We start from the raw sequence: 11,224 nt of genomic DNA, 5'->3' as shown, positions 1-11,224 counted from the left end.
AGCAACGTGATTCCTTGTAAAAGGTTTCAGTTTGGCGTTTTAACATCTTGACGCCGCTGTTTCGTTGCCAGACAAAAAGGTGGACAAACCTACCATCACTTTTTGGCGCTGGCAACAGGAGGTCCCAGGATAAAGACAAATGTTGTCTGACCATTGTCGCGCGTGGCAGGACTTGTAACACACAAACTACATTCCGCTGCAAATCATGAATTACCTCCGTGATAGAGGTGTTTTTTGTGTTAGATCGCGTAAATATATAAATGTGTTGTTAAACCCGCCACCACCCGACGCAGCCAGTTAGTTTGTCCCGTGAACAGAACGTGGCCCAATTCGTCACTAGCACGGCAACAGCGGTGCGCTGGAGAGCAAAGCCCAAACATGAACAACGTGAACACGACGTTTCGTCAGTAATCACAACAAGCAGCTTCACCGACGTTCGGTGCTTCTCGGCTATCGGCCGTCAGAGGGGCCTGGCCGGATTTCCCTTGCCGCCCCTCTGGGCATCACCGACCGAGACCCCCAGCCGACGTGACTCTTGCGTCACGTGCTGCGCCGCCCCCGGCCGTTCGTTCGTCCGGCCCGGGGAATGAATCTCGTCACTTGGGGACCGCGACAGTCACCAGGGGCCCTTCTTGATGACGGAGTGGCCTTGGCAAATCCCCCCAAGCCTCTACAATCAGCGGTGCAGATTTGTTGTGTGGTAACACCGCAGTGCCGCTGCAATGCCAGCGCTTTTAAAGCGTAGGCCGATCAATGATTTTACTTTCGTCGGAGGATGTCTCTGTTTAAGACAACATCATGGTTTATAATGGCTGCTGTGAATTATACGAAGCATTTCTGAACGGTTTAACACGTAGCAGGCTGTAACGAACATTATCATCCACGAGAGGTTTTTGTGGGGTCAGATCGCGTACAAATATAAATGTTGTGTCGTTAAAACCCGCCACCACCCGACACAGCCAACCAGTAAGGGTTGTCACATGAACAGAACGTGGCCGATTCGTCACTAGCACAGCACGAGTGTGTAGTGTAGTGTATAGTGTAGTGTATATTAGTGTATAGTGTAGTGTATAGGGTAGTGTATATTAGTTTATAGTGTAGTGTATATTAGTGTATAGTGTAGTGTATAGTGTAGTGTGTACTAGTGTATAGCGCAGTGTATAGTGTAGTGTATAGTAGTGTATAGTGTAGTGTATAGTGTAGTGTATAGTGTAGTGTATAGTGTAGTGTATAATAGTGCAGTGTATAGTGTAGTGTATAGTAGTGTATATTAGTGTATAGTGTAGTGTATATTAGTGTATAGTGTAGTGTATAGTGTAGTGTATAGTAGTGTATAGTGTAGTGTATTGTGTAGTGTATATTAGTGTATAGTGTCGTGTATGTCAGTGTATAGTGCAGTGTATAGTGTAGTGTATAGTAGTGTATAGTGTAGTGTATAGTGTAGTGTATATTAGTGCATAGTGTAGTGTATAGTGTAGTGTATAGTGTAGTGTATAGTGTAGTGTATATTGGTGTATAGTAGTGTATAGTAGTGTATAGTGTAGTGTATAGTAGTGTATAGTGTAGTGTATATTAGTGTATAGTGTAGTGTATAGTGTAGTGTATAGTGTAGTGTATATTAGTGTATAGTAGTGTAGTGTATAGTGTAGTGTATAGTGTAGTGTATAGTGTAGTATACTAGTACAGAACACCGGTTGTGTGTTGGACAGCCAAGCCACGACATTAACAAACTGAGTACCATGACGTTTCGCCATTAATCACAACGAGCTTCAGGTGACAGCTAGCCAGCTCTCCAACACACAACCGGCGTGCTGTACCAGTGACGAATTGGCCACGTTCTGTTTACGTGACAACCCTCACTGGTTGGCTGTCTCGGGTGGCGGCGGGTTCAACAACACAACATTTACACATTTACGCGATCTGACCCCAAAAAACCTCCGTTATTGATGAATTTGTTAACACATTCGCGGGCTTCCGTTGACTTCTGTTCTTCACCGTATGGCTCTGTCTTGAATAACTCACCCACGAGCGAGGAGGGCCTTTGACAGACCGCGCGGTGTTGTACGGTAGAGCGTAGTGACCCGTGAGAGTGCAGCGATCACTCAACATAGACGTTGGACTTCTTTTGCGCCGTACGTGGCAATCCAAACAATTCCTTACATGGGAAAAAAACCAATGAATAACGATTGAATGATTACCAATCTATTATATAATTACAATACCCGCTCCGCCTCAAATCACCGCACCAGACTGGGTTAAATGATGACGTCACCCTGCTGCTGCTCTATTTAAGACCGGGAGCAAGTGGAGAGGGCTTCACCATTCTGGCAAATCGCCCGTTGATACTGAATGTAATTACCAGCGAAACGTCGTACTACTCAAAAAATGTAAATGATGTTGATTCACTCTTCAACACACCGATTGGCTAAAGCAGTGAACTATTTGTCTTTTTTAAACGTGACACTTTTTTTACTGTTTGGCCGTGTCGGGTGGTGGAGAGTTAAAACACATTAAATAACACGATCTAACCCAAAAACCTTGATTGTGAATAATATTGGTCGCGAAAGCCTACGTGTTAAACTCAACATAAATAATATGTCGAGAAAACCACGTTTACGCATCTGCGTGAACGTGGACACAACGTTGCGGACATAACCCACCCCCCAAGTCTATCACTGTGGCAGTCAGAGTGATGGCGTTGGGGGCAGGGTGTCTCTTGATTGATGAGGAGCGAGGGACGCACGTGGGGAGGGGGGCAGGGCTTTGTGGAAAGTGGCTGCAGGTGTGTGTGGGATGAGATCATCTCGGGAGCACGTGGACTCGTGATGAGCACGCCGTGATGACTAATTTGACAAACAACAAGATCTATAAAAGGGCCCTCCGCTGACACTGCGGGGGTGTGGATTCCACTGCCTGCCTGCCCGCCTACCTGCCCGCCTGCCTGCCTGCCTACCCGCCTGCCTGCCTGCCCCACCTGCCTGCCCTGCCTTCCTGCCTGCCAGCCTACCTACCTGCCTGCCAGGCTGTGTACCTGCCTGTGCACCTGCCAGGTGAGACTGCCGACGACGGGGAAACTCGTCCACGGCCCGTGGAGCACGTCCCGAAGTGTCGCACCGTTTGCAATCGGAATGGCGCCACATTGCGGGCGAGTTTTTTTTCGTCTTCACGCGAAAGGATTTCGCTCCTTAGCCGCTTCGCCCCGAAGGGAGCGAGCGAGTGGTCAAACTTCCGGCCTTAAAAATATAAATCTGATGAACGTAGGTGGAGTCAATTCTTGACCCGATTTCAGTTCCCTCGCTCACGGCCAACGCCAGTGACGATTATCTGAACCGGTCCTGGGCCTCCCCTAGGTATACTCGGCCTCAAATGAGCACACCTGGTGCGATGGGTAGACCTCGCCACAGGGGAGACAAAGGCGGCCGAGCGTGGCGCCGCTACTCGCTAACGGTACTTGCCTCGACGGTCTAAGGCTTGCACGGGGGACCTTTGTCTTTGTGTGTGCGTGTGCAAGTGTTTCACGGTGGGGAGCATGAAACTCCCCGGCCCATCGCGCTCTTCAGACGATACCGGGGAGACTCATCATCCTCACATGCCCTCACCCCCCTCCACCAGCAGCCACGCTCCATTGAGACTACCGTAGTTTCAAGCATGTAACCCGCAGAAATTCAGATAGCCCGCACCTCCATATACCCCGCATGCATTCATAGATTTAACGTCGTTACCGCAGCTTAATTCCATCGTACCCACCAGAGTGACGGCAGTCGAGTTGGTCACGATCACTGTGGCTAGGAGATGTTAACTCCCTCGCCTGGTACGCAAGCGGTCGTGGGTTCGATCCCGCGTACCACGCGAGGTAATGAACATCTCCCAGCCACCATGGTGGTGATGATGATGATGATGAGCGAGACGTGAAAACTCAAAACATACGGCAGCGGGCATCGTCAGGGTCGAACCCACGACCTCTTGTGTACCAGGCGAGGGAGTTAACATCGTCACCACCGGGCCGCTTCTCTTCTGCGCAGCGCCGCTGACCACGAGGATTTCGATGGATCCCCTGCGACGTGTGGACTGGTTCCCGCTGGGGCTCTGCGCCTTGGCACAGCTGTGGGCAGTCGCCAGCGCCTCCTTGTGGTGACCGCAAGCCGCCGCCACTGCCGCTGTCTTCGTCCTCACTGCTGCGATGAGAGCTCACAAGTTTCGACGTCGATTTGAGCACCCTTCTTACCTTGCCTCTATTTTGCACACTCAATACGGTTGTTGTACGGGATTTTTTTTATCGTGTGCGTGTATATACATCACATATACAGTATCTAGCGCGGTATATTGGGGCACCATGGTGGCTAGGAGATGTTGACGACCTCGGCTGTTATGCAGGAGGTCGTGGGTTCAATCGCGACCTTGACACATGCCGTATATTTGGAGTTGCTATATTTTCCCCGTGGTCGTCTTAAGAATTTTTATTCCGGGGTCCTCCGATTATTCCCTCCACATTTAGAAGCACGCGTTGAGAGTGTTTGCCTACTGCTGTAAGTGTCAGCGTGATGATCGCCAGGTCGCCGCTGAGGAAAGAGTCACTTGGCTCGGCCGGGGTCTTGCGCGCTAAAAGACAATCGCTTGTTTCCCATCCTGCGCCCATGTAGCATCCTCCTCCGGCGTGCGGCACGCACACGCACAGTCGGAGACGATGCAGTCGCAGGAGGCACCGTCTCTTATTTCCGTTACACCAACTCCGGCCTCTCTCTCTCGACCACGCTGCCGTACAGCCGCGGCCCAGACACGACCCTGAACCGCGTTGCGTCGACCGAGACGACCAACCGCTGTCCGGCCGCACAATTACCGGTGAAGGCGACAATGAGAAGAAGAGTCCATTCCCAGTACCGGCAGCCCGGAGCGCTCTCACCGCTGCTTTTATATTGCCCCTGGCCCCTGGCCTGGCCTGGCCCCGCCCCTGGCCCTGCCCTGGCCCCGCCCCTGGCCCCACCTCCCTTCTCAAACCAACCAGAGGGTTCCAGGGGCCTCCCTCCCTGTGAGGTCTTCCGTGACCCTTGCCCCGGTTCCTCCGCCCTGCCGGCACGCAGCGGCCGTGTGTAGACTCTCGACGGCGTGAGTGCACTTGCTGTCCACAGCAGTTGCCGCCGCTGGACAGCGGTCGGCGCTGTGTCACTACACAACTTCAGAGAAGAATAACTCGTGTGTGTGTGTGTACATCGTGTAATATTCAAATTTACAAACCTGTAGAAATTCCACAGATATTTGCTCTATTTAACTTTTTATCATGTAGCACTTTTTCAGGAGAGGCCTGGCTATCGCACTTTATAGCTCAAGAAAGTGGCCGATATCATCATCACGTGCTGATTTATAGCAGCAGCCAAATCACTCCAAACGCGTAGAGACGTTGATTCTAAACCAGAGGGACCTGGAGATGAATCCACGCAACCACGGGGAGAGACATGCAAACTCAAAACGTACATGCAGCAGCAGGCATTTTTTAAGGGGTTGGGATCGAACCCACAACTGCCTGCGTACCAGGCGAGGTAGTCAACATCCCCCGGCCACCGTGACTTCCGCCCCCATCCCTCTGCAGGTCGCTCGCACTGTGGGCCCCCAACTTTGACCCCTCCGAGTATCGGCCGCTGTGCATTTGGGTGCCGGGGCTGTCTCCCGCACAGCGCAGAATATGCCTGCGGCACCGGGACCACGTGGCGCACGTGGCCGAGGGCGTCCACCTGGCGCTGTCCGAGTGCCGGCACCAGTTCCAGGGCAAACGGTGGAACTGCACCGTGCCTGGCGCGGAGGACGCACTGGACCTCGTGGCCGAGTCGGGTAAGGGGTCAGAGCGAGCCCGCCACATCCACTCGCACCTAAGGTGCCCGACCGCTTCCCCGAGACACGCACACAGAAGCTTTTTTTGGGGGGGAAAGGGGGTGGGGTCGCCCACCTCCCACCCCTACGCGACTCTGCTTCGGAGTTCCCGCGTTCCTCCTCCAGGGGTTTCCCCCTCCCCTACGCGACTCTGCTTCGCAGAGTTCCCGTCCTCGGGCAGCGGGAGATGTCCGCGGGCGGCCCAAGCGGCCGCCCCGTTATCCCGATGGCAACCGCCTTCGCTCTGGGCCAGTGCCAGGCTGCGGCTCGCTCGCTTCACTGCTCCTGACGCTCCTGGCACGCCTCTTGGGGGTCCCGGACGTCCCACCGGCCCTAGTTCGCTCCCCAGGTCGGCCGCTGTAAAAGCAGCGATCGTAATACCCGTCACCTGATCGTTTCCCTGTCCCGAGATCTATTCCGCGGAGTTGGAGACGGCGCTCGGCTCCTACCCGCGGCGACGATCCCCCTGGTCCCCACTCGTGTCGGTCCTTGAGGGTGGGAGCTCTCCCCAGCCGCTCGTGCTGCTGCCGCTTCTGAGCTGCGCGCCCCCACGCCGCCGATTCGGGGGCTCTCCTTTCGCAGGGCCGCGGAGCCCATTGTTCGGTCCCCGGGCAAATCCCGTCAGAGGGGTCTGTCTCTAAATAGGCGACGTTTTCCCTACCACCTGCTTGGCGTGTTCTCCCCCAAAACCCCTTCCCACACCGGTCTGGCCGCACCGTCTCCAGCTGACGGGGCGGGCTTCACGCACGACGCCCCCCTGGGAGTCTCCCCAGGCTCGCGCGAGGCCGCGTTCGTCTCCGCCGTCACCGCTGCCGGAGTGGCCCACGTGGTGGCGCGCGCCTGCCGCCAGGGGGCCCTGCAGGGTGCTTGCTCCTGGGTCGTTCCCCACGCCATGAAGCTACCGCCGGATGCTCGGCGGGGCGGCTCCGGAGACGACGTCGAATACGGATACCAATTCGCCAAGTGGTTCGTGGATGCGGGCGATCACAATCGTGGCAGCGGGCAAGGAGGGGAGTCTTTGGCGATGAATTTGCACAACAACGAGGCCGGCCGGCTGGTGAGTGGGTGAACGGGTGGGTTGTGCATGTGTGTGTATTGTCATTAAAAAAACAAATGTAATGGAAAAAAGTTATTTTATGCGATCAATGCAAATTAGGTCCGGCTTTGTCGGCTCGGGTTGTATTACCAATCGTGATTGATGCAATGATTCTCGCTTTAACTTTCACCAGTTATATTCTTGGTTCTTTCGGTGAAGTCATGTAGAAGGGAAACAATAAAATAATAAAAAAATAAAAATATGAACATTAAAATTCTCACGACGTTTCGACTGCAACACAAACAATCATCATCAAAATTTGAAGAAAAAAACACAACTTTTTTCAAATTTTCTTGCTGTGGTTTTCACACCTGATGATTGCTTGTGTTGCAGTCGAAACATCGTGAGAATTGAATTGGCTTATATATTTATTTATTATTTCATTTTTCCCTTCTACGTGACTTTACCGAAAAAACCAAGAATATGAATCCCTGCAATCACGAAAGCTTTAAATCAAAATTTTACCGGTTTATGTTTCAAGTACAATAACGTCTGGTCGCAGGATACAGTTCTTACATTTAAGATTATTGTTATGCATGAATCTTGATTTGAAGCTTTCGCGACTGCAGGAATCCACACCCCTTTGGGTTCTTTCGGTAAAGTCATCACGGAGGTAGAAAAAATAAAACGTCCACGCTGCTTTGATCGCAACACCACAAAGCGGTCGTCTTTAGGGCGAAAAAGCATACCCCAGCAGTTGAACTGCTGGAGCAGCGAGAGAGCCGTTACACACAGCAAGAGGTGATGTTTGTGGCGAAGGGCACGCTGGGTCTGAGCTGGAAAGGAATTCCATCCCCGGACGCAGGCACAGGTGCCGTCGTGACGTCACCGCCACTTGTTAGCGAACGGCGGTTGGTAGTGGCGATTATGATGGTGGCGGTGAGTGTGGTGGTGGTGGTGGTGACGATGATGACGGTGGTGGTGGTGGTGCTGCAGGCGGTGTACAATCTGGCGTACATGGGCTGCAAGTGCCACGTGTTATTTGGCACCTGCATGCTGAAAATCTGCTGGCAGCAGCTCGCCGACTTTCGCAGCGTTGGGAACTTTCTGAAGGTGAGCTCACGGCTGCAGGTGATGAGACTGCACCCAGAGGAGGTGAGTGTGGGGTGGGAGTGACGAGGATGAAGCCTTCTAGATTTGAAGTTTCATGACCGCAAGGATATTTCGGTAAAGTCACGGAGGTAAAGAAAATAAAAAATAAAAATATTTAAAAAATCACGACGTTTCGATTGCAACACAAGCAATCGTCATCAGGTGTGACAACCACAGCAAGAAATTTTGCTGAAGTGGGAAAGAAGCCGGAGTCAAGGGGTTTATACTGGGCATGGTGGGGGTGGGGGAACCATCACGTCACCATACATAGCAGGCGTTACCAAAAAGATTTCCAAAATCTTAAAAACAAGCACAAGATCCAGGTCCGATTCAGTACAGTACACAACCCCTGATCTAATCCCATCTGTGAAGGATGTCATTCCTGACATGCAATACCCTGGAGTTTACAAACTGAGTTGCATTTGTTTCGATTGTTACATTGGGGAAATGAAATGTCATGTCTCAGACCGTATCCGCGAGATTTGAAATACGGCAGGACTAAATTTTCCGCCGTGGCTGATCACTGCTACAACGCCGTGGGCTCCCATGATATTGTTTTCTCCGAGACCAAAGTGCTCTGCAAGCCGTCTGGCTACCATCAAAGATTTGTTCATGAAGCCATCCAGATATACAAACACAGACATAACTTCAACCCAGAGGACAGATACAAACTGAGCAATCATTAAAATGTGTTATTAACCAAGTAAAATTGAACAGTTCATAGTTGTTCCCTCTTATTTACCGGATACTAGTTTATTTTACAGAGTTAATTACATCGTCAGCGCTTGGCAGTGCGGCTATTTTGTTGCGAGTGCCACCATCCGTGTTGGCGGCAATCGTTGTAGATGCGTGGCTCTCTCCCCACTGGCCCCTCTTCCTGCACCTACAGCCCCGCCCACTCCCCCCCCCCTACCATGGCCAGTATAAACCCCTTGACTCCGGTTTCTCTCCCACTTCAGTAAAATGTTCTTGCTGTGGTTGTCACACCTGATGATGATTGCTTGTGTTGCAATCGAAACGTCGTGATTACATTTTTTTATCTTTTATTTTCTTTACCTACGTGACTTTACCGAAAGAACCAAGAGTGAGGATGAATCCATAGGAGGGTTACAGACGGGGGTGGGGGGTGGGGGAGGGGGGGGTCCCTCACAGCTAAGGGAGCTCCCCGCATTCACTCAACAACCACCACATCCCCTGATGACGACGATTATGGTTGCCGCAGGAAAAGTACGACAGAAGTTCCGCCGTGCAGCTGGTAAGCCACAACGGTGGGGGCAGTGCCGGAGGCGCCAACGGCGGCAGGGGCGGCGCCGCCCGCTGGCCCCGCCGGCGTCTGGAGGCGGTGAACGAGCGGTTGACGGCGCCCACGGCGAGCGACCTGGTTCACGTGAACGCCAGCCCGGAGTATTGCGAGCGCGACGAGACTCACGGCGTCCCCGGCACGGTGGGGCCGCAGTACAGCATCACCTCGGAGGGGGCCACCGAGGGACGCTCCGTCACGTGCTGTGACAGAGGATACGACACCTCTCAAGGTGCACACCTCACCCCACCCACCCCCCCTCCCCTCCCCGAAAATAAACTGAAACTATTCATTAAAAAGCGGCAACTATTTCATATTACATAAAATCCGTGATCTAATCCCATCTGTGAAGGATGTCATTCCTGACCTGCAATGCCCTGGAGTCTACAAACGAAGTTGCACATGTGGTGATTGTTACGTTGGGTAAACGAAACATCACGTCTCTGACCAGATCCGCGAGCACAAGGCAGATCTGAAACGCTCCAACCATACAACAGCGGTCATTGTCAGAGTTGGGATTGAACCCACGACCCCTGCATATCAGGCGAGATAGTTAACATCTACTAGCCACCGTGATGATGATGAGACGCAGACTCCAAATATGCAGCAGCAGGGGCAGGCATCGAACCCACAACCTCTGATGTCTCTCTCTACATGTGTGTCACATTTCAGTGAAAGGACATTTTCGGAATTTTTCTAATCTGGTATCGAGCAAAAATGTACAACTCAAACGTAGCAGCATTTATTGTTGAAATTACGGACGGCCAAAACATGGAATTGGGAGCCCGCGATCTGAAACGGAGTCAGCCATTTTGATTCCGCTCAGCCACTCGGCTTTCCACAAATAAACAACGGTAAAAAAAATGATCTCGTCCAGGAGCGTGAACCGTTGGAACAAACTCCGGTCATCTTGGTAGCAACGGCTTTTTGGCTCGGCCATCGAACAAAGGCGGTGGTCACTGCATCATTGCGCAGCGCTCTCGGATGTGCTTCTGTGGCCGTCTGGAATGCTCTTCCGATATTAGAAGGCGCTTAGATTTAAAGCTCTTCTTTAGAAGCACTTTTAGTGTTTGCCCTTCCCCCGCACCTCCTGAGCATGGTTAGCTACGTACGGTGTGAAGAAGTTCAGCACGCACACTATACACTGCAATGCACGACTACACATCACACACTATACCAGTGGTTCTTAACCTTGTTGGAGGTACCAAACCCCACCAGTTTCATATGCGCATTCACCGAACCCCTCTTTAGTGAAAAATAAAATGTGATTTTTTTCAAATTCAAGACATAGATATATTTTTTACTGGTACACAAAATGAGCCGTGCATGAACATTACCTTGTTCAAAGAATAAAACCAACACAATGCATAAACTCACAACAAATTACATACCTGGAAATCAATGTGACTTCTGCTGTTGCCTTTGAGAGATCAGTTCAGATATGCGTGGCTTCACCTTGGCAAGTGCCACTCTCATGTCATTTTCACAGCAAAGTCTGTTCCTTTTCTTCGTTTTTATGTCCAGCATCCTCGAAAAGGATTGCTCACAAAGATATGTTGTAACAAATGGTATAAAAAATCCAGGGCTTTCTTAGCAATAACTGGATACTTGTTCATTTGTCGACACCAAAACGTTGAGAGCGTTGTTGTTCTGAAGAGTTGCTGTTGAACCTGGCTCTGCTGAATTTCAATGATTTCGTCGAGGAATTCATCATTGACATCTGCTGTTTCAACAGCAAACGTGAACGCCTGTCTCACCCATGCTGGATATGACTCTCTTGTAGGGAAATATCCGTCGAGAGACTTTGCAAGCTCATCTAAGTGTGTGGCAATTGTTTGCTTCAGTTCCGTGGATACAGAAATATCTCCGATTCC

General features: G+C 51.5%; 1 protein-coding gene across 1 annotated transcript; it reads left to right on the top strand.

Moving 5' to 3' along the window:
• The first annotated feature begins 2,881 nt into the window (after nucleotides 1–2,881).
• Nucleotides 2,882–9,674, top strand: LOC116937338 (protein Wnt-5b-like). Its single transcript, XM_076061785.1, has 6 exons — nucleotides 2,882–3,050; nucleotides 4,023–4,131; nucleotides 5,585–5,823; nucleotides 6,588–6,919; nucleotides 7,895–8,011; nucleotides 9,273–9,674. The coding sequence occupies exons 2-6, from the start codon at nucleotides 4,046–4,048 to the stop codon at nucleotides 9,672–9,674; spliced, it is 1,176 nt and encodes a 391-aa protein (XP_075917900.1). The 5' UTR covers nucleotides 2,882–3,050; nucleotides 4,023–4,045.
• Nucleotides 9,675–11,224: the final 1,550 nt, after the last annotated feature.

Source organism: Petromyzon marinus, unplaced genomic scaffold, assembly GCF_048934315.1.
Source record: "Petromyzon marinus isolate PM22_M1 ecotype Great Lakes invasive population unplaced genomic scaffold, UKy_Petmar_22M1.pri1.0 PM_G_Scaffold_41, whole genome shotgun sequence".
NCBI classification, from domain to species: Eukaryota; Metazoa; Chordata; class Hyperoartia; order Petromyzontiformes; family Petromyzontidae; genus Petromyzon; species Petromyzon marinus.
The sequence above is the reverse complement of the archived record's forward strand: the minus strand, read 5'-3'. Positions and strand labels throughout refer to the sequence as shown.